Source organism: Acinonyx jubatus, chromosome B1 (assembly GCF_027475565.1).
Source record: "Acinonyx jubatus isolate Ajub_Pintada_27869175 chromosome B1, VMU_Ajub_asm_v1.0, whole genome shotgun sequence".
Lineage (NCBI taxonomy): Eukaryota > Metazoa > Chordata > Mammalia > Carnivora > Felidae > Acinonyx > Acinonyx jubatus.
In genome coordinates, this window is record NC_069382.1 from 39,080,542 (window position 1) to 39,103,357 (window position 22,816).

Genomic DNA, 22,816 nt, shown 5'->3' on the forward strand with positions numbered 1-22,816 from the left:
CCTAAGAAATAGAAATGGTTGAGGGTATTGCTGGTGTTTTGGAAAACAGCCAACTTGATATGGGTTTTACTCTAAAAACGAGTGAGGCATTGTGCTATTTTGGGGTGTGATGTGGCATGTTATCCCTGATGGTAAAGTGTCCAGGCTTCTACTCTTTATCACCTTCGATTCTCTCAAACTCCACAGGATACTTCAGCAAAGGACAGAAGCCCATCTGCTAAGGAAGTGCTTGAGTGACATCTTAAAACGACATGTCTGAAGCAGTCAGCCAGCACTGGCCTGGTCTAAGTTTGGTGCTAAATGTTGGTTCCTCTTTCATTCTGTCAGATATGAGGTTAATAGAATTTTGAGGAAAGTCATTGGTCTGAACTCTGCACAATGGCAAAATGTGCTACATTTGTGATGATGTCACAGAATGTTTGGATGGGAAGGCCCTGAGGGATCATCTTCGGGTCTAACTTCTCTTCTTTTTCCCCAGCTTTATTGAGGTCCAAATGACAAATAAAAATTGTATATATTTAACGTGCACAATGTGATGATGTGATATGCATATGCATTATGAAATGATACCATGGTCAAGCTTGTCAACATATCCATTGCCTCACTTAGTAACCAACTGTGTTTGTGTGTGTTGAGGAAACCACTTAAGATCCCTCTCTTAGAAGAATTAAAACATTTTTTATTTTTTATTTTTTAATTTTTAAAAAATGTTTTATTTATTTTTGAGACAGAGAGAGACAGAGCATGAGCAGCGGAGGGGCAGAGAGAGAGGGAGACACAGAATCCAAAGCAGGCTCCAGGCTCTGAGCTGTCAGCACAGAGCCCGACGTGGGGCTCGAACTTACAAACCTCGAGATCGTGACCTGAGCCGAAGTTGGACGCTCAACCGACTGAGCCACCCAGGCGCCCCTTAAAACATTTTTTAAAATTAAATTTTATTGTTTTAAGTAAACTCTACGCCCTACGGGGGGGCTCGAACTCACAACCCTAAGGTCAAGAGTCACATGCTCTACCAACTGAGCAAGCCAGGTACCCCTCTCTTAGCACATTTAAAATATGTAATAACTATAGTCACTGTTCTGCACATTAGATCACCAGAACTGATTAATTTTATAACTGGAAGTTTGTGTCCACCAGCCTACTCTCTGCTTCTATGAGTTTGACTTTTTTAGATTCCACACATATGTGAGATCATACAGTATTTGGCTTTCTGTGTCTGGCTTATTTCACTTAGCACACTGTCCTTCAGATTCATCCACGTTGTCTCAGGTGGCAGAATTTCTCATGGCTGAGCAATATTCCACACACACATGCACATATATACACCACATCTTTGTCTATTCATCCATTGACAGACACTTAAGTTGTTTCCATACGGTGATTATTGTGAATAATGCTGCAATGAACAGAGAAGTGCAGATCTCTCTAAATTTTTTTTAAGTTTATTTATTTCGAGGGAGAGAGCACAAGCGGGGGAGGGGGGGGAGCGGCAGAGAGAGAGGGAGAAAGAGAGAATCCCAAGCAGGCCCCACATTGTCAGTGGGGAGTCCGACTTGGGCTCGAACCCTTGACCCTTGAGATCATGACCTGAGCCCAAATTGAGAGTCAGAAACCCAACCAACTGACCAAATGAGCCACCCAGGCACCCCCAGATATCTTTTTGAGATACAGATTTCCTTTGGATATATATCCAGAAATGAAACTGCTGGATCATGTGGAATTTTTTTTAAATTTTAATGTTTATTATTGTTTTTGAAATATTAAAAAAGACCCAACCATCATCACCATATATATTTAGATCTGATCTAAAGTGAAAGATGTCAAAAAGAAAACCTAGAATATATACATAAGTGCACACACCCCTGAACCCAGAAAACCTAAAAGAAAAAATAGCACAAAGTTCTGTTAACAGATAAATTTATCTTTATTTCTGGAAGACGTTTCCACACCCCATTCTACGTCCTCTTCCTCTTGCAGCCACTTGGGCCTTCAGCATAGCAGCTTTTCCTCGGCCAGACCCTGAGCCTTGGTGTTTATTTTTCATGCTCTTTAACATGGGCACATTTGTCAGCATGTCAGGCGAAGTGAGAAAGCAGATCTTTTTTTTTTTTTCTGTTTTTCATTTATTTTTATTTTTTTAATTATATGAAATTTATTGTCAAATTGGTTTTTATACAACACCCAGTGCTCATCCCAAAAGATGCCCTCTTCAATGCCCATCACCCACCCTCCCCTCCCTCCCACTCCCCATCAACCCTCAGTTTGTTCTCAGTTTTTAAGAGTCTCTTATGCTTTGGCTCTCTCCCACTCTAACCTCTCTTTTTTTTCCTTCCCCTCCCCCATGGGTTTCTGTTAAGTTTCTCAGGATCCACATAAGAGTGAAAACATATGGTATCTGTCTGACAAAGCAGATCTTAATGTCACGGATGTACACCTTCTCCAGCTGTGCCACTGGACCTTCCCTGTATGGGACCATGATGTTGGACATCTGGCAGTTTATGTTGTCCTCCCTGCCACTGAGCTTCCCATGATACATCTTGTCAGTGTTGGTCTCACATGTCATGATATGACCCGCAGCCTCGTGTAGGACTTTAATCAGCATATAAGACATCTTAGCAGGAAGAGAGTTCTCCCTGGCTCCCGCATAATCTTCCTCTCAGGTGCAGAGGCAATTCTGGTGGCTGCAAAGGCATGAGCCAAGCGAATGGCAGGCCCTGTGTGCCTGGCAGTTCTCTTTGTAGTTTTTTGAGGAACACCTCCCCCCCATGCTGTTTTCCATAGCACTTGCACCAGTTTACATTCCCACCAACAGTGCACAAGGGTTTCCTTTTCTCTACACCCTCACACTTTTTGCCTTATGTCTTTTTGACCATAACCATCCCAATAGGTGTGAGGTAATGTCATATTGTGATTGATTTGCATTTCCCTGATGATTAGTGACTCACTTTCAACATACCTGTAGGCCATATGTATGACTTCTTTGAGAAAATGTCTATACAAGTCCGTTGCCCATTTTTAAATTGGACTTTTTTTGATATTGAGTTGATATTGAGTTCCTTATATATTTTGGATATTAATTCCTTGTCAGACATATGGCTGCAAATATTTTCTCCCATTCTGCAGGTTGCCTTTTCATTTTGTTGTGCGTCTAACTTCTCTTTAACCAACACCAAAATCTTACCAGAATCCTATTGACATTGAACTTACAGAAGCAAGAAAAAACTTCTAGGAAAACCAGTTGGTGACAGGGATGTTTAAATAAATATAGGGCTGTCCAGGTGGCATCCTGTGTTTGGTATTCATCCTTCTCATTCTGACACTTAATCTCTAATCCTGGATGGTGATTTCTGACCTCGGAAAGACAAGACACTAGAAGCCTTGGAGTCAGGCAAAATCAGATGAGTGCTGTTCTCTCTAAACCACACCTATTAAGACAGGAAAAGAGACTCATATTTTAGAAAGTTTTCTAATAACAAGGGTAAGCCTTGATTAACTAGACAACTCAGTGAATCAGACCATACTGTGTGGGACCTAGCACGTGCTTTACCTGGACTTGGAGGTCGCAAAATGGGTGTTCCTTCTCCCAAGGATTACTGCTGAGACTGTACTACAGAAAGATCAAAGGCAGGCAGTGTTTTCCGTGCTCTCTCTGTCCTGCCTGCTTAGCGTTCTCTCACTGCTTTTCTTCACTGTTCTTGCACGAAAGAGATCTAGGGTGACAGGAAAGTGATGATTCATCTGACATCAGATGGAGTCCTTTTTATTTGCCCTTTTGTTGGCCTCAGTCTCTGATATTGGGAACATCCGTGTTATGTTTGTGAATGTTTTTATTTCACGGAAGACACACATGGATTGCAGTGGGACTCTGATGATTTAAAGGTCTGATGCGTGTGGCTGTCTGGTAGCTCTTTGTTTTCTACAATCCTTTGACCAGAAAAAGAAATCAAAGTGTGTTTTAATCATGCTGACCAGCGAGGGCCAGGGATTCCTTCACTTTGGTTTGTGTCTCTGGTTGTGTATGTTCATACCTTTCTTTAAAGGTAGGTTTTATTTCTGCTTTATCTCATATTCTCTTTTCAGCTACATATATTTATTCTTCTTTTCTAGTTGTGTTTGATTGAGCAGAGATGAAATATTCTTTGTGTAAATATGTAGAGGGTCTGCACAGGAATTACTACTGTTATAACTGTTAATTAACCTATTTCTTATTGGTTAGGTTTTAACACTGAACATGAGATTTTGGAGATGGTGCAGGGAAGACAATGAAACATTGTAAACCATATCTTATTTTATTGTTCCAATAAAAATATGGTAATAATAGTGATTCAGTTTTCTATCCATCTCTGGTATGGATGTATTCAACTGATTTATCTGTATTTGTATTTAATTTTTTTTTACAACTATGATTTGTTTGTTAGCTGAGACTTAGTCCATGAACCCTTCCATTTTGAAGGTAATCATCTTTGTTTTGGGAAACATGTCATATTACTATGCTGGAATGTGTCCTAAGAGTAAGATAATTCATTTTAAAAGTTAAGACTTGGAAATAGACAAGTGCTGTTCTGCTGCAGAAAACCACATTCCCATGTTAGCTTTGCAGGGGACTCGTTCTTCAAGATTCAAAGAGGGTTTATCTACAATATCTCAAAGAGGGGGAAATGGTAATGGAGTAGTGGAGAGGATTTTTTTTATTGTCTATTTTACATAGAAATATTTCTAGCATTATTAGTTATGGTGGCAAGAGTACTATTTCACATTTAAAATTGTTTTTTCCTGATGAAATCTCAGAGTTTGGTTCCAAGTGCATTTGTCAACGACTCTTTATTTAGTAATATAACAGCTATCCTTTTGTTCATTTTTGCCAAATGAGTTTTCAGTGCCTTTAATCTTCTTTCTTTCAAGATATAAATCCCTTTTGGAAATTTGTAGAATTGTTTTTCTGATGTCAAATTTGAGTTCTATAAGGGAAAATATAGAGGGGTATTAATGAAATGAATAATGTCAAATGAAGGCAAGTATCTTGCTTTTGATGCATTCTTGGAAAAATACAGACATTCACATTAAACTGTGTAAATTTTAGTGACTGAAAACTCTGTTATTTAAGAGCTAGTATTGAATTCTTTTAAAACCAATTAAATAAGTTTGCCTTAAAAACCTTGCACTTGACACAAGTCTCCTAAATAATTGAATCTGAATCAGATTTTAAAAAGAAATATGGCTTGCTAAGGTCTTAATAAACTTACTAGTTATTTTGGTTTGCTTGGTGGAGGTTCCCCAGCTAAACACCTTGTTGGTTGTATAAACAGGTGGTTGGATCAGCATTTTGACCAGAAAAGGCAGGACTCTTCCTTAAAAACCAGATCAGTAAGATCGTGAGTTATCTTCAATGACATAAGCAAAAATTGGAGCTCATGCTGTCCCTTTGTATTTGTGGTGCATTAGACTTGTAAAAGTGCTCTTACAATAGTATTTTATTTGATATCATAATGGTTCTGGGATGTAGGCATTACTCTTCTTATCTTCAGGGCTCTGAGAGGCTAGGTACAATGGGCACCAGGGGAAGCCTGTGTGGGTGGACAGAACACAGGGGCGGGAGCGCTCAGGTGGCTGGGACACCCCACTGTCCTAGTGGCCTGGCTATGGGAGCTGCCAGAACCTTCCCATCTGTGAACACCCTCTTGGCCTCTCTAACTCTTCCTCTGCTTGGCCATGCAGGCTCTGCAGGCTGTGCATCTGAAGAGAGGCTCTTTCACAAACTGTTTTCTCATTATAACCAGTTCATCAGGCCTGTGGAAAACGTTTCTGAACCAGTCACGGTGCATTTTGAAGTGGCCATCACACAGCTGGCCAATGTGGTAAGTGCTGCCAGTTCACCACGTGTACCTGGAGAACCCTTGACTCGGGTGGGGGTGCAGGCAGAGCAATTCCTGAACACTGTCCCAGTTATTGCACGTGGCAAATATAGAAATTTTAAAATATGAACAAACACACATCTCCATGAATGCTGGCTCTTCAAAGCCTTCCTGCTGGGAAGAAGACATTGATGCTGTAATTATTCACATCAAGGCAGGGTCTTTCTGGAAGTGCTTTCAGAACCAGTTTATGAAACAGAGAGGTGAAGGGGAAGTTGAAGGGATAATACAGAGGGAGTTAACTTCATGGTGCACCTATTCACCAGTCACTGTGTCTACACTTAGTGGCTGTCATTTGCATTTTATAGCTGAAGGGAAGCTCAGGAAGGAATTTTCCCAAGGTCATACAATTATAAAATGGTGGAACTGAAATCTTAATCGGGCCTGTCCAACTCCAAAGCTCATGTTCTTTTTACTCTATAGAAAAAGAACTGTTTTGGGGCACCTGGGTGGCTCAGTCGGTTGAGCCTCCGACTTCGGCTCAGGTCATGATCTAGTGGTTCATGGGTTCAGGCTCTGTGCTGACAGCTCAGAGCCTGGAGCCTGCTTGGGATTCTGTGTCTCCCTCTCTCTCTGACCCTCCCCCACTCGAACTCTGTCTCTCTCTCTCTCTCTCAAAAATAAACATTAACAAATTTAAAAAAAAAAAAAAGAAAAAGAACTGCTTTAAATATTCTATGTTATGCAAGAAAGAAAAAAAATCACCTGCTTTCATATAGCTTCCATCCAGCCCTGAGAAAACAGATGGCAATTTGGAGCTCTTAAATTTATTGCTACTATGTTCAAGGACAAGTGACTACAGTTCTTTCCTTTGAATAATCTTCATGCCCTAGTTGCCGGGAGAGGAGGTATTAGGGCCTGGTATTTATAACACAGAGCAGGGTTTTGGGCTCAAAAGCATAGGAGGGGACAGCGCTGGCTTGCCGACCAAATTCCAGGAATAGGCAGGCTCAGGAAGTAGGGGGAGGCTAAAGCATCTCCAGAGAGAGATGCTAGAGCTCCTGAGACTACAAAGGGAGCCCCTTTCATCTTATCAGTCCCAGCCTATGCATAGGGAAGGAACCTTCTGTCTTTCCAGACTTGCCCTGTAGGAAACAGTGGTGGTTCTTCAGGTTCACTGGAGGAAAGACCTTAGTTACAGATGTGAACTCAAGCCTCACGATGTTTCTCCGGTCCATGCTTCCTGGTGGACTAGATTACCCTGGCCTGGTCCTCTAGCTTCTGACCCAGGTTGGAAGTATGTATATACTGGTACATATTGGTTAAAAAAATAAAAATAAAAAAGTCACAGTTTTCTTTTGTATAGATGGATATACTCATTTCTTTAAAAAACATTTTATTTGGTACCTAATCTGATCCCTTTCACCCCGAAATAGTGTTGTACTGATTACTGGTCTCCTACTGGGCTGGGAGCCATAATTTGCTGTGGAGTATTATAAAGTAAGTTTCACCTGAAGTCAGTCTATTTCACTATACAGCATCACTTCAAATTCCTGGTTGATACACCCTTTCAGGACATTGTTCTGAGGATGGTGTGTGGAGATAATGGAATACAGATTTTGACATTTGCATTTGGTCGCTATCAGAGACTTAAAAATAACATGGCTTGAATAAAACAAATTGATTTCTTTCTTGTGTAACAGAAATCTAAAGGTTAAAAGTTTAGAAGGTTAACGCCAGGTGGCTCTGTGGTGTTGGTGATTGTACCACTGTGTTCAGTTGCTTAGGTTGGGCACTGCAAAACTCCAGGGGATGCCAATCACACAGACCACGATGCTAAAAGCATAAACCATACATGGTGACAGTGAGCAAGGTTCCTATCTTTCTATTTCAGCATATGGTTTCTTCCCTCAGTGTTGCCTCATGGTCCATGATAACTGCTGATTTTCACTCATCATATTCACATCCTTCGTAAGAAGCAGGAGGAAGGGAGGAGGGGACATAACAGACATATGTGACTTCCTTAAGGTGTTTTCTTAAAAGTCCTACTAATATCTTCTGCTTCCTATATCATCGACAACTTCTAGCTGTAAGGGAGACTTGGGAAATGTAGTTTTTTTAAGTTGAATTTTTGTTTATTGAAATACTTGTAGATTCATATGCAGTTGTAGGAAATAATAGGAAGATCTCACTTTGCCCAGTTTCCCAGTGGCAACTACTAATATGTCTTCAATTTCTAAAATTTTGTCGTTTCAAGAAAGTTAGATAAAAATGATACAGTATGTAACATTGTGGGATTGGCTTTTCCACTCAGCATAATTAAAAAAAAAATTTTATGTTTATTTTGAGAGAGAGAGAAAGCACGTGTGCACGAGTTGGAGAGGGGGAGAGAGAGAAAGGGACAGAGGATCCAAAGCAGGCTCTGTGCTGACAGCCCAATGTGGGGCTTGAATTCATGAAGGATGCAATCATGACTTGAGCAAAGCCAGACACTTAACCGACTGAGCCACCCAGGTGCCTTCACTCAGCATGATTTTCTAAAGACTCATCCCAGTTGTTGATTATATCAATAGCTCATTTCTTCTTGTTGCTGAGTAGTATTCCATGGTATTGATGTGCCTCAGTTTATTTACTTTTTGTTGGTTGAAGAACATTTGTATTGATTCCAGTTTTGTTCTGTTACAAATAAAAGTGCTGTGAACATTTGGATACAAGTTGTTGTGAGAACGTAAATCTTTATTTTCCTGGGATAAATCCCCAGGTGTTCAATTGCTGGGTCATACGGTAGTTGTGTGTTTAATTTTTTAATAAACTGCCAAAATGCTTTCCAGAGTGAATGTACCCTTTTAAATTCCTATCAGCGATATATAAGTGATCCAGTTTATCTACATCTTCACCAGTATTTGTTGTTGTCACTATTTTTTTATTTTAGCCATTCCGTTTGTTATATAATAATATCTCATTATAGTTTTAATGTGCATTTTCCTAATGACTCATCATATAGAACATCTTTTCATGTGCTTATTTGCCATCTGTATATCCTCTTTGGTAAAATGTTTCCTCATGTTTTTGTTCCCGTTTTCTAATTGGATTGTTTGATTTTTTTTTTTTTTTAACTGTTCAGTGTTGAGAGTTCTTACTATATTCTAGATACTGATGCTTTGCCAGGTATGTGGTTTGCAAATACAGTTAACTCGAGTAATGCAAGGGTTAGGGACATCAGCCTCCAGCATAGTCAAAATTCTGCATGTGACTTTTGACTCCCCCCAAACTTAACTACTAATAGCCTACTGTTGAGCAGAAGCCTTACTGATAACATCAACAGTTGATTAACACATATTTTGTATGTTATGTGTGTTATATTCTGTACTCTTACAATAAAGTAAAAGAAAATAAAATGTCATTAAGAAAATCATAAGGAAGGGAAAATACATTTACAGCACTGTAGTGTAAAAATTTCTACATGTAAGTGGACTCACACAGCTCAGACCTGTGTGTTCAAGGGTCAGCTGCATTTTACCCTAGTGTGTAGCTTCTCTTTTCATCTTTTTCACATGGACCTTCACTCAAACTTTTCAATTTTGACAAGATCCAATTTATCACTTTTTCCTTTTATGTGTTGTGCTTTTGGTGTTAAGCCTAAGCATTCCTTGCCTTTATTGCAGATCCTAGAGATTTTCTCATATATTTTTTCTAAAAGTTTTATTTATGTTTTACATTTGAGACTATGATCCATTTTGAGTTAATTTTTGTATAAAATGTGAGACTTGGGCTTTTTTCCTTTTTTGGTCTATGGGTGTCTAATTTCTCCAATACCATTAGTTGAAAAGGCTATCCTTTTTCCATGGAGCTGGTTGTGCACTGTTGTGAAAAATCCGTTGAGCATACTTGTATGGGTCTATTTCAGGTCTGTTTCAGGTCCTCTATTCCGTTGATCTGTGTGATGAACCCTCCACCAATACCACACAATCTTGATTACTGTAGCTGTATAGTAAGTCTTAATGTTGGCCAGAGTGATCCTACCACCTTATTCTTCTTTGTCAAAATTATATTCACTGTTCTGGGGCCTATGCCTTCAAATAAGCTGCCTATGTATACAAAAAGGCGTGCTGGGATTTTGAAAGGAATTGCATTCATCTGTAGATCAATTTGGGGAGAAATGTCATCTTTACTATGTTGAGTGTTCCCATCCATGAATGCAGGATATTTCTCCATTTATTTAGCTCTTTTTTTCATCAGCATTTTATAATTTTCAGCATGCAGATCCTGTCCATGTATTATTATGTGTATATTTGTTTTATTGTCCATGTACTATTATGTGTACTTTGTTTTATTTAAGGCAATTGAAAATAATATTGTACTTTTAATTTTGGTTTCTCCATGTTCATCATTAGTATATAGAAATTCAATCGGTTTCTGTATGTTGATGTTGTATCCCGCGATCTGGCTGAAATCATTTATTAGTTTCAGTATTTTTATAGATTCCATGGGATTTTCTATATAGGCAACCATGTCATATGCAAATAGAGATGGTTTTATTTCTTCCTTTCCAAACTATGCCGTTTTTTTCCCTTTTTCTTGCCTTATTGCATAGTATTGACTAGAATTATCAGTACTGTTTTGAATAAGAGTGGTGAGAGTGGACATCTCTGCCCTGTTCCCAATCTTAAGGAAAATTGTTTAGTCTTTCACCTTCTAGTATAATGATAGCTGTAGGTGTTTTATAGAGGTTTTCAAATTGAGAAAGTTCTCTTTTATTCGTTAGTTTTCAGAGAGTTTTTATCATTAATTGATGTTGAATTTTTGTCAAATGCTTTTTCTGTAACCATTGATATGATCAGATAATTTTTCTTCCTTACCTTGTTGATATGGTAAAGTACATTGATTGATTTTGAATGTTGAACAGCTTTACAACTCATTTAGTCATGGTGTATAACTTTTTGTACATTGTTGGATTCACTTTGCTAATATTTTATTGATGAGTTCATGACAGACATTAATCTGTAATTTTCTTCTTTTGTATTATCTTTGTTTGGATTTTGTGTCAGGGTAATATAGCTTTATAAAAAATATTTGGAATTGTTCCATCTTCTTCTATGTTCTGGAAGAGACTGTGTAAAATTGATACTGATTCTTCTTTCATAGTTGGTGGAATTCTCCAGGGAAACCTACTAGGCCTAGAGATTTGTTTCCCAGGAGTTTTTAACTACAAATTCAATTTTTAAAAATGGCTATAGGCTATTTAGATCGTCAATTTCATCTTCTTTGAATTTGGATAGTTTGTGGTTTTTGAAGTTTTAGTCTATTTCTTTTAAAAATTTGATTGTATAATAAAGCTGTTTATCATATTGTCTATTCTTTTTAATGGCTACAGGATCTGTAGTGATAGCTCCTATTTCATTCCTGATGTTGGTGAGTTGTGTTTTCTCTGTTTTTATTTTTGTCGATCTTGAAACAAGTTTGTGAGTTTTATTGGTCCCCATCCCAAAGAATTAGCTTTTTATTTAATTGATTTTTTCTATTGTTTTCCTTTTTCAATTTTATTGTTTTCTACTCTTTTTTTTTAAGTGTATTTATTTACTTATTTAAATAATCTCTACACCCAACATATGGCTCAAACTCATGACCTGGAGATCAAGAGTTGCATGCTCCAATGACTAAGCCAGCCAGGTGCCCCATGATTTCTACTCTTATCTTTATTTTTCCTTCCTTAAGCTTGCTGTGGGCTCATTTTGTGCTTCTTTTTCTAATTTCTTGAAGTAAGAACTTGGATTATTGATTTGAGACCTTTCCTCATTTCTAATGTAAGCATATAATGCTATAATTTTATTTTCAACATTGTTTTTAGCAATGACCTTCATATTTTAATATGTTGTGTTTTCATTTCATTCAGTTCTATGTATTTTTAAAAATCTCCTTTGAGATTTAAGCCTATTTTGATCTTTGACCCATGGATTATTTAGAAGTGTGTTGTATAATTCCTAGGGGTTTAGAGAGTTTCCTGTTGTGTTTTTGTTGTTGGTTTCTAGTTTGATTCCATTATAGTCAGAAAACACACTGTATGGTTTCAGTTCTTTTAAATTTGATGAGGTTTGTTTTATGGCCCATGGTAAGAATATGGTTTATCTTGGTTAATATCCCATGCATTCTTGAAATATATGTGTATTCTGCGCTTTTGAAAGAAGTGGTCTATATATTTCAATTAGATCCTGTTGATTATGTTCTTCAGATCTTCTATATTTTGCTGATTTCCCCCCTAGTGGTTTTATTGGTTGCTGAGGGGGATGGTGTTGAAGTCTCCAACTATATTTGGGAGTTTGTTCCTTCTTTCAGTTTCATCAATTTTTATTTCATGTAATTTAAGACTAGTGTTTGGTGTGTATACAGTTAGGATCATTATGTCTTCCTGGTGATTTTATATTTCCATCATTATATAATGTCCTTGGGCTACAGTAATTTTTTTTCTGAAGTCTACTTTGTCAGGTATTAATATAGCTATTCTTATTGGTGTATTGGAAGCTACCTGTTCTCATGGGGGGCACCAGAAGTCCCTGAGGGTCATATTCATTGTCATTGAGCCATGGTGAGCTCTGGGGATGGTTCTGTGATGCAGGACAGTCAGGATGCGCAATTACCAACTCCCTTATCAAAGGCCTTAGCAAAGGCCTTTTTTGCTGCTCTACATGGAAGTGTGTTTGCTGCAAACACACAGAATGACTCTGGCCAGAAGGTTTTCTGGGTGAAAGATCTTTCAGTGTAAGAGTATGTCTGCTGTCCCCCCAACAGGGATCCAAGACAAAGCCCCTGTGTAGTGTTTTGATGACCTCACTATCTGAAATGACTAACTTAAAGGCTTATAAAGTGTAGCCAACCTGGCTTTCTGATCTCAATCTCTGCTGCTTCAGAAGCTAATCCTTTTGAAATTATAACTCCAATCCTTTAATACAGGCAGGGTGCCAACTAATTTATTTTCCCAAGAAGGAGATACAGAGCAATGGTCTCAGGAATGTGGAGTGGTATTTTAGGTCCCTGCTTCCTCCAGCTGGGCTGTCTGATGGTAGTGCTCATGACCATCAGTGTGGTACAGAATTGCATGGAGAACAAGACTTGCCAAACCAAGTCCTGGTCCATAAAGCTGGCTGACACCCCTAAGAATGTCCACACCACATTGAGCCTCACCAGCCTGTGGAAGTGTTGGGGAAAGAGAGAGATATTGACAGGATGATATTGCCAACAGATTTTAATTCTTTGAATACTAGTTAACAGTGTACACTAGTTCTGTGAACACAGAATACAAAGAGGGTGCATAAGACTGTATAGCTAGTCCATTCTTGATTGACAGCCAACAGATCTATTGACATGGCCCCTGCTGGAATTTATAGATCACAGCATCACACTGTCATGAGCAGAAGGCAATTACCTTAGGCTTGGGTAATACTTGGCCAATGGATAAGTATAGCCTTTTTTATTTAATTTATTTATTTATTTTTGCTTTTCTTGACTAATAAGAAACCATGATTGTAACTCCTTTTGTTGATCTTTTAAAACCCTGGGGTTTACCATGACTAGACACAAACGCATTTGAAGGAGGAAGCTTGGCAGGGGGAGTGGAGAACTACAGAGCAGCTCAGTGAAAAAGAGCAGTTTGGTGTCAGTCCTGGCCATGGCTCTGTCAACCACAGTTGAGTTCATTTACTCTGAGGGTGTTCACGTATATTATAAAGCAACATTGGTAAGTTTGGGGAACCCACTGATGGTCACTGGAACACCCAATAGCTTTCAAGCTGCTGTGCTGTAAGGTTGCTGAAGGTTCTGGAGTGTCTTCAGTAGTTTTCCCACTGAAGGCTGGTAGCTGCTTAGGAACACATTGTATTTGGGATATTGGCCTGAAATATTTTTCCTCCAGATAGCTGTATGACTCTCTTCAGTCATTTAGGTACCTGTTTAAACCTCCTAAGAGAAGCCTTCTTTGATCATTCTGTCTAAAAAAGATGTGTGTGTGTGTGTGTGTGTATGCATGCACACACCACTCCATCTCTCTTTATTTTTCTTCACAGGGACTTATAACTGTCACACATTATATTATATATCTATTATTGATTTTTTGTCTCCCAAATTAACAGTTTAGATGCATGAAGGTAGAGGTTTTTTCAATCCTGTTTACTGCTGTAGTCCCAGAATTTATAGAGCACATAGTAGGTACTCAATAAATATTTGAATAATGAATAATTGAAGCAATCAGCATGGCTTAGATGAGAGTTGAGATGTGTTGAAGTGGAGTGGCAGGTTCCAGCTGGAAAACTCCATGGTGAGCAGAGGCTGACATTTCAAAAGGCAACTGGGCTCAGGACTCAGAGCCTAGAGAGTGGTGAGCACAGTTGAAGAGGGAGGTTTTCAAGGAAGGGGGAAGAATACAGTAAAAACAATGAACCAAGTTCTGATACCTATCACCATCTGCAGTACTTTCCCTGTCTCCTTTCTACTGTCCCTTCTCTTCCTCCTTTCTTTCATGGAATCAGACACCTTTAATGGGCTGCGGTGGTCAGAAAGGCTTCACTGAAGAGGTGAGACTTAATTAAGATTTGAAAGACATTTTTTTAAGCCACATTTTCTTTTAAAGTCAACAGAGTTGGAACCAGATGTGAAAATATCATATTTCTGGATGCATTTTATAAGTTGCCTTTTTAGTCTTCTTTGTTTTCCTCTGTTAGTATGAATAACTCAGATTTGGCTCTCTTTTGTTGTAATTCTTGTTCTAAGAGCCACCTTTATTAGCAAGTTCATTTAAGGCTAAAAATATTATTTCTTCTTCCCAGGATGAAGTAAACCAGATCATGGAAACCAATCTGTGGCTACGTCACGTATGTGTCTGCATCACATGTCCTTCTCTTGGACCTGTCTTGCTTGTGTGTTAGCCTAACAATGTCTAATGGATAAATTCCATTAGAATTACTTCTTTCCATCTCCAACTTATAACAGAGTATAAACTATAATCTTTCTCCAAAGCCTAGAGTTCAGGTCTGGGACAGCTGCTTGATACAAACTTCACAGGTGCAAAAACATAGTGATAAAGTTCTCTGGGACATAGAGACCTGTCCCTTCTGGTTTCTGCCCTCAAGTCTCCTATTTTTATCTGTAACTTGAGCCCCAGTGTCAGAAGCTTGCCCAGTCTTTGACTCTGCTGCACCAGGCCAAGGGAAGTAAGGAACTGAGCATGAGAACACGTGGGTTAGAGTCCCACCAGTTGTTTTTATCAGTTATACCACTTCATTCTTCCTTCTTGTCTTAATCTTTTACACAGATTTATAACAAACTCATTATTGTACACTTGAACTATCTTTTTGATATTAGAAATGAGTTGCTACTCCAGTGTGAATACAGTTTATGGAACATGGAAGTTGAGTCTATAACCTTGGTCAGCTAATTAATAATCAATAGTTAATTATCTAATGTCAGATGATTTATATTTGCCAAAATCAGCCCAGCTGCCTAGCCCCCTATTCCTCATGGATTTAATATCCCAACTTTAAAAAAAAAAATTTTTTTTTAACGTTTATTTATTTTTGAGACAGAGAGAGACAGAGCATGAACGGGGGAGGGGCAGAGAGAGAGGGAGACACAGAATCGGAAACAGGCTCCAGGCTCTGAGCCATCAGCCCATAGCCGGACGCGGGGCTCGAACTCACGGACCGCGAGATCGTGACCTGAGCTGAAGTCGGACGCCCAACCGACTGCGCCACCCAGGCGCCCCAAATATCCCAACTTTTGATAGAAACCAATGCACTCTTTATTTTTTTTTAAGTAGGCTCCAAGCCCAAAGTGAGGTTGGACTTACGACCCTGAGATCAAGAGTTGCATGTTCTACCAACTGAGTCAGCCAGGTGTCCTCCAGTGTATTCTTTAAATGAGAACTTATTTTTTTTTTTTCAAAACACTGAACCGACATAGAATTAACATGGGAAGAAAGTTCCCTGTAAGTGACTAAGAATTTTTTATTCAACTGACTTCTATTGCCTTTAGATATGGAATGATTATAAATTGCGCTGGGACCCAATGGAATATGATGGCATTGAGACTCTTCGTGTTCCTGCAGATAAGATATGGAAGCCTGACATCGTTCTCTACAACAAGTATGGGGTTCTGACAGCAGTAGACTTGTTCCAAAGTTGCCTTTGGTACATGCTGACCCAGGCAAGGGGGTGTTACTAATGGTGTCTGGTTTACTTTGTAGTGCTGTTGGTGACTTTCAAGTTGAAGGCAAGACAAAAGCTCTTCTTAAATATGATGGCATGATAACCTGGACTCCACCAGCTATTTTCAAGAGTTCCTGTCCTATGGATATCACTTTTTTCCCTTTTGATCATCAAAACTGTTCCCTTAAATTTGGTTCCTGGACATATGACAAAGCCGAAATTGATCTTCTAATCATTGGATCTAAAGTGGATATGAATGATTTTTGGGAAAACAGCGAATGGGAAATTGTTGATGCCTCTGGCTACAAGCATGACATAAAATACAATTGTTGTGAGGAGATATACACAGATATAACCTATTCTTTTTACATTAGAAGACTGCCAATGTTTTATACCATTAATCTGATCATCCCTTGTCTCTTTATTTCATTTCTAACTGTGCTTGTCTTTTACCTCCCTTCTGACTGTGGTGAAAAGGTGACACTTTGTATTTCAGTTTTGCTTTCTCTGACTGTGTTTTTGCTAGTAATCACGGAAACCATCCCATCCACATCTCTTGTGATCCCACTGGTGGGTGAGTACCTACTATTCACCATGATCTTTGTCACCCTGTCCATTGCGGTGACTGTGTTTGTGTTGAACATTCATTATCGCACCCCAATGACACACACCATGCCCAAGTGGGTGAAGACAGTTTTCCTCCAGCTGTTACCCCAGATCTTGATGATGAAGAGGCCTCTGGACAAGATGAAGGAGACAAGTTCAGATAAAAATTCCAAAGGCATTTCTGGTAGGCCCACCAAAGTCAATTTTGATAATTGCAGAGAGACCAAACTTCCTAAAGAATGCTGCCACTGTCATAAATCAAGTGAGCTTGCCACCAGCAAGAGAAGATTAAGTCATCAGCCTTTACAATGGATGACTGAAAATTCAGAGCACTCGCCTGATGTTGAAGATGTAATTAACAGTGTACAATTCATAGCAGAAAACATGAAGAACCAAAATGAAACAAAGAAGGTAAATGCATGTCTCCTCTAGCCTGGCATCCCTCAGCTGGTTTAGATCAGACCTAAGATCGGATCTTCATTGGGAGTTCTGCTCACAAGAGGGCCAGGGAACAGTACTCTAAGACCCAGCTCTATTATTATGCAGTTATGGGTGAAGTGACCTGGGGGTTGGGTGGAGTAAAGTATAGCCTCAGAGCAAATCTCCACCTCCAGAAATGTTAACTCAGGTGAAATCTAGTTAAATATTCAAAACAGGCTTGGTTAATGAAACTGTTTCTTAAATACAGTGACAGATGAAATTCCTGCAGAGCAGCCCGCAGTCTGAGGCTGGTGGGGGCAGGCAGAGTGAGTCCTCTGAAATTCCAACCCCACTTATTCTACTTGAGAGGGATTTAGGTGTTTATTGAATGAACCTCAGGCATATTCTTAGCATCAACATATTCTGCTCTTGCTGTCCAGAGTCTAACTATAGCAGCATGAACGTCCCCCATCCTCCACAAAGAGAGCTCAAGAAAAGCATGCCAATTTTCCATATCCTAAGCTGAGGGCATCTGAAAACTTATGCCAGGTGTCTGGGTTTGACCTTATACTGCAGCTGCTGGCATCCATATCTCCTGGTGAAAGGACGTCTTGAGACCTGAAGTCCACACCGTTGGTGCAGGGGAGGATACTATGACTGCAAGTCACAAGTTAGGGGCTGGAGGGGATGCATCATGGGACAAGTGAGCCCAGAACTGTGCCTTCATGGTAACATCTTCATAAAATCGAGGGAAGGTTGTTGTTGACTTAAACACCACCAGGTAGGGCCCTCAAGACACAATCTGAGATGTTAAGTCTCAGGCATGAGTTGGAGGTCAGGAACTGACGTGAGAAATGCAATGAACTCTCCACAAGCAGCATAACTTTGAGCTCTAGAGGGCTGCCTATTCCTGATAAAGTGTCCTCCATTCCTCATGTCCTATACCCCCTGCCTCAAACCCATTTTCCAGACTTGCCAAGGTGTCAGAATATCCAGTGGTGCCAATGACAAAAGTTGAGCTGTCTGAGCAGCATTCTTGGGAATGGTTTTTGCAGGAAAAGTCATTTGTCACCTGTGGAATCCTGCTTACTCTCTAGCCATCTGTATGAGGCACCAAAGGGGCAAGTGTATCTACCCTCTTCAGACAAAACAAAAGTTCTTCTATGAATTGTATAGGCAACATGGGTTAACCACGATAAAACCACTATTTGCTTCAAAAATTGCCAAGGAAGTCTTTGAAAAGGAAGCAGCTTATTTATGAAACAGAGCATATTACCTAGTTTCAATTTTTTAACATTGCTTTGAATTTTGTTTGCCTTTCAGGTAGAAGACGACTGGAAATATGTAGCCATGGTGGTGGACAGAGTATTTCTTTGGGTGTTTATAATTGTCTGTGTGTTTGGAACTGCAGGGCTATTTCTACAGCCACTACTGGGGAACACTGGAAAGTCTTAGGATGTATTTTCCTTTTATCTTTTGAAACTTACAGATGCTGTATTTGTTCTATGTTCCCTTCCATGAGGAAAGGGACATAAAGCTTTCCACCTAAGTCCCCCATCTACTGAAGCTGATGGTTAGATGGAAAAAGAGGACTTTATTGCAAATTTGGAGGCTGAATGCCCTCCTTTGTAGCACAGAGCACATTTAAGATGTTTGATAACACTGGAGCCCAGAATTGGTGGCACCCACAGGCTTCTCTTCTCTGTACATGTTTGACTTCCAGGGACATAAACAACCCATAATACAACAAGCCATGTAATCAACATCAAAGCCATGCTAAAAAGGCATTCTCTTGTACCTCCAGTTTATGCTACTTGTCAGTATATTGACACATGCCAGACACAAAACTCTGGAGCTTGTACCTTGCTGGCATCTGCAATGCTTGGGAACTGTTATGTGCTTGCTTTTTAATACGTGCCTCTGGGATGTACTCACACACTTCAACACTTTTTGATATATTAATTGGCAAAAAGTAATAGCAGGTAGTCAGAGTCTATCTCAGCAGGCTGCATCAAGTTAACATTCATCTGGCAAGCAGCTTGAGTGGTAACCCAGCACTGTGCTGGGCATTGCAAGCACAACAGAAATGGGTTCTGTCCCCAGGTGCTTGCAGCTTTTTAGGAAAAGTCATAAACACAAAGATCTCCAAGACCAGGTATCATGGGAATGTAACTAAAGCAGCCAAAATAAGGAGAGCATGATGTGGTATGGCCATGCAAACATGAAGCAGGCTTTGCGGCAGGTCAGAGAGGTGTCTGTTCTTGCCAGCAGTTTCCATATGTTCATTGTAGCTGAGACTGCAAATAAAGTTATTTCTTCTGCAAGAAATTGTGATTTTGTACTTTTTTGGAGCAATACCTTTTCTGAGAAGGAGCACCTTGGGAATTCTGTTTTATTCCACTCTAATTTATCTTCATATTTGTTGTATAAATATTATTGTAATTTTAAAGATGTATTTCAAAGCAGAAAAAAATAAATCTACCCTAACAAAGAAACTAATTTCATTTCTGCCTTTTCTCGTCTCATCCTCTTCTCTGTGCACCCATAATTTTACACTTCAATTTTACCTTCTAATTTTGTATGTTGCTGTTTTCTCAAAACATGTCAGGCGACATTTTTCCAAGATGTTACGTAGCCTTGAATGTGGGGTGTCCTGACTTTGTGGGGGCTGGCAGTGCGGGCCGTGGAAGAATTTTCATCCAAGGCAGAAGAACAGAGATAAATGTTTATTGAATACAGGGCCAGGGAGCAGGACAGCAGAGGAGAGACTGTCTGCAAGGAGGCAGTGGGTAGAGGCCATATTTAAAGCTGGAAGATGAGGAGGTATGGGGAACATATGCAATTTTCTCTTTTTTGGTACCTGTGCCTGTTTGTAAGTAGCCCATTGGTCAATTAGGGCCTATGGCCATTTTGAGGTGGGTCACTTAATGGCTGGCAGTCTTCATGGGCCCTTTTGCCTTGCTTAGGTTTCCATTGCTCAAGCCCGTTGCCCAAAAATGGCCTCTACATTGAAGTATACTTTTTATGATTGCATAATCTCCATTGTGTTGATATTCCATAACTTCTATTACCTCATGTTCGTTCTTCCTTGTCTACCTTATCCAGGAGCATAAGGCTCTCTGTAGTGTACCAGGCAGAGGTCTTGAACTTGAGCTGGAACTCTGTTTAAAGTATGTTTACTGCCTCTCATATTTGTGATCATATCTATATTTTATCTTTCTTTCTTACAATGGGTTTGATTTACTTCATACATTTTTCTTAGTATTAAACCAAATCAATATTTAATATCATTGTTTAAAAAGTTTTAATTATGGTAAAATGCACATAACAAAATTTACCATCTTCACCATTTTAAGGATATGGTTCAGTGGCATTAAGTACATTCACCATGTTGTACAGCCTTCATCACCATCCATCCACAGAACTCTCTCATCTTGTAAACCTGGAAATCTGAACCCATTAATAGCAACTTCTCATCCCATCTCTCTCCACCCTGTCACCCCTGTCAACCACCATTCTACTTTGTCGCCATGAATTTGAGTATTTTAGGTACCTTATATGAGTGAAATCATACACTATTTGTCTGTTTGTAACTGGTTTATCTCCTTAAGTATAGTCTTCAAGGTTCATTCATGTTATAGCATGTGTGAGAATTTCTTTGCTTTTAAAATAATAATTAATTTGAATTTAAGTACAGTTGACATTGGCACAAAAACAGACACTCAGATCAATGGAACAGAATAGAAAACCCAGAAATGGACCCACAAACGTATGGCTAACTAATCTTTGACAAAGCAGGAAAAAATATCCAATGGAATACAGTCTCTTCAGCAAATGGTGCTGGGAAAACTGGACAGCAACATGCAGAAAAATGAACCTGGACCACTTTCTGACACCATACACAAAAGTAAACTCAAAATGGATGAAAGACCTCAATGTAAGATAGGAAGCCATCAAAATCCTTGAGGAGGAAGCAGGCAACAACCTCTTTGACCTTGGCCGCAGCAACTTCTTACTCAACACGTCTCTGGAGGCAGGGGAAACAAAAGCAAAAATGAACTACTGGGACCTCATCAAAATAAAAAGCTTCTGCACAGCAAAGGAAACAATCAGCAAAACTAAAAGGCAGCCGACAGAATGGGAGAAGATATTTGCAAACAATATATCAGATGAAGGGTTAGTATCCAAAATCTATAAAGAACTTATCAAACTCCCCACCCAAAAAACAAAGAATCCAGTGAAGAAATGGGCAAAAGACACGAATAGACACTTCTCCAAAGAAGACATCCAGATGGCCAACCAACACATTTTGAAAAAATGCTCACTCATCATCCAGGAAATACAAATCAAAACCACAATGAGGTACTGCCTCACACCTGTGAGAATGGCTAACACGAACAACTCAGGCAACAGCTGATGTTGGTGAGGATGTAAAGAAAGAGGATCTCTTTGGCACTGCTGTTGGGAATGCAAACTTGTGCAGCCACTCTAGAAAACAGTATGGAGGTTCCTCAAAAAATTAAAAATAGAACTACCCTACAACCCAGCAATTGCACTACTAGGCAGTTATCCAAGGGATACAGGTATGCTGTTTCAAAGGAGCACATGCACCCCAATGTTTATAACAGCACTATCAACAATAGCTAAAGTATGGAAAGAGCTCAGATGCCCATCTATGGATGAATGGATAAAGAAGATGAGGTATATATATACAATGGAGTATTACTCAGCAATCAAAAAGAATGAAATCTTGCCGTTTGCAACTATGTGAATGGAACTGGAGGGTATTATGCTAAGTGAAATTAGTCAGAGAAAGACAAATATCATATGACTTCACTTATATGAAGACTTTAAGATACGAAACATGAGGGAAGGGAGACAAAAATAATATAAAAACAGGGAAGGGGACAAAACATAAGAGACTCTTAAATGTGGAGAACCAACAGAAGGTTACTGGAGGGGTTGTGGGAGGGGGGATGGGCTCAATGGGTAAGGGGCATTAAGGAATCTACTCCTGAAATCATTGTTGCAATATATGCTAACTTGGATGTAAATTAAAGAAATAAATTAAATTTTAAAAAATGAAGTACAGTTGACATAAGAATTTATTTGTGGGGCGCCTGGGTGGCTCAGTTGTCTGGGCATCTGACTTCAGCTCAGGTCATAATCCCCCAGTTGATGAGTTTGAGCCCTGCGTCGGGCTCTGTGCTGACAGCTCAGAGCCTGCAGCCTGCTTAGGATTCTGTGTCTCCCTCTCTCTCTGCCCCTCCCCTGCTCATGCTCTGCTCTCTCTTTTTCTCTCTCAGAAATAAAGATTAAAAAAATTAAAAAAAGAATTTCTTTGCTTTTTGAGGCTGAATAATATTCCATTGTATGTATTTACAACATTTTGTTTACCCACTGATCCATCAGTGGACATTTGAGTTGCTTCTTCCTTTTGGCTGTCATAAATAATGCTGCTATGAACATGAGCATACAAGAATCTCTGAGTTTCAGTTCTTTGGAGTTTATACCCAGAAGTAGAATTGTTGGGTTATATGGTAGTTCTATGTTTAATTTTTTAAAGAACTGCCATGCTGTTTTTCCACAGTGGCTGCACCATTTCCGTCCCTACCATCAGTGTGCAAAGCCTCCATTTTTTCCACATCCTCACCAATACTTGCCATTTTCTACTTTTTTTCCCCCTTCTAGTGGCCATAGTTCTTTGTGGTTTTGATTTGCATTTCCCTAATCATTGTGATGTTG

At 39.4% G+C, this 22,816-nt stretch overlaps 2 protein-coding genes across 4 annotated transcripts; one reads left to right on the forward strand and one right to left on the reverse strand.

Moving 5' to 3' along the window:
• Window positions 1–1,913: 1,913 nt before the first annotated feature.
• Window positions 1,914–2,611, reverse strand: LOC128314221 (small nuclear ribonucleoprotein Sm D3-like). Its single transcript, XM_053216147.1, has 2 exons — window positions 2,405–2,611; window positions 1,914–2,098 (listed from the first exon to the last, which is right to left on the reverse strand). Exons 1-2 carry the CDS (start codon window positions 2,609–2,611, stop codon window positions 1,925–1,927), a joined length of 381 nt encoding a protein of 126 aa, XP_053072122.1. The 3' UTR covers window positions 1,914–1,924.
• Window positions 2,612–3,571: 960 nt separating this feature from the next.
• Window positions 3,572–22,324, forward strand: CHRNA6 (cholinergic receptor nicotinic alpha 6 subunit). Of its 3 annotated transcripts, none has more exons than XM_015088501.3 (6): window positions 3,572–4,040; window positions 5,716–5,855; window positions 14,669–14,713; window positions 15,873–15,982; window positions 16,084–17,062; window positions 18,395–22,324. In XM_015088501.3, the coding sequence occupies exons 1-6, from the start codon at window positions 3,962–3,964 to the stop codon at window positions 18,524–18,526; spliced, it is 1,485 nt and encodes a 494-aa protein (XP_014943987.1). In that variant the 5' UTR covers window positions 3,572–3,961; the 3' UTR covers window positions 18,527–22,324. The 3 variants fall into 3 exon arrangements, with proteins under 3 accessions (XP_014943987.1, XP_026927373.1, XP_026927374.1); XM_027071572.2 differs by having other exon boundaries at window positions 3,573–4,040; window positions 5,778–5,855; XM_027071573.2 differs by lacking the exon at window positions 5,716–5,855 and having other exon boundaries at window positions 3,573–4,040.
• Window positions 22,325–22,816: the final 492 nt, after the last annotated feature.

Bases quoted from the DNA above. Each gene is read 5' to 3' on its own strand.
- LOC128314221 (XM_053216147.1), bottom strand. From the start codon at position 2,611: ATGTCTTATATGCTGATTAAAGTCCTACACGAGGCTGCGGGTCATATC. The intron at 2,099-2,404 runs GTCAGACAGATA...AAAAAAAAAAAG, and splicing joins GTGACATTAAGATCTGCTTT to ATCTGCTTTCTCACTTCGCC.
- CHRNA6 (XM_015088501.3), top strand. From the start codon at position 3,962: ATGCTGACCAGCGAGGGCCAGGGATTCCTTCACTTTGGTTTGTGTCTC. The intron at 5,856-14,668 runs GTAAGTGCTGCC...TCTTCTTCCCAG, and splicing joins TCACACAGCTGGCCAATGTG to GATGAAGTAAACCAGATCAT. The intron at 17,063-18,394 runs GTAAATGCATGT...TTTGCCTTTCAG, and splicing joins ACCAAAATGAAACAAAGAAG to GTAGAAGACGACTGGAAATA.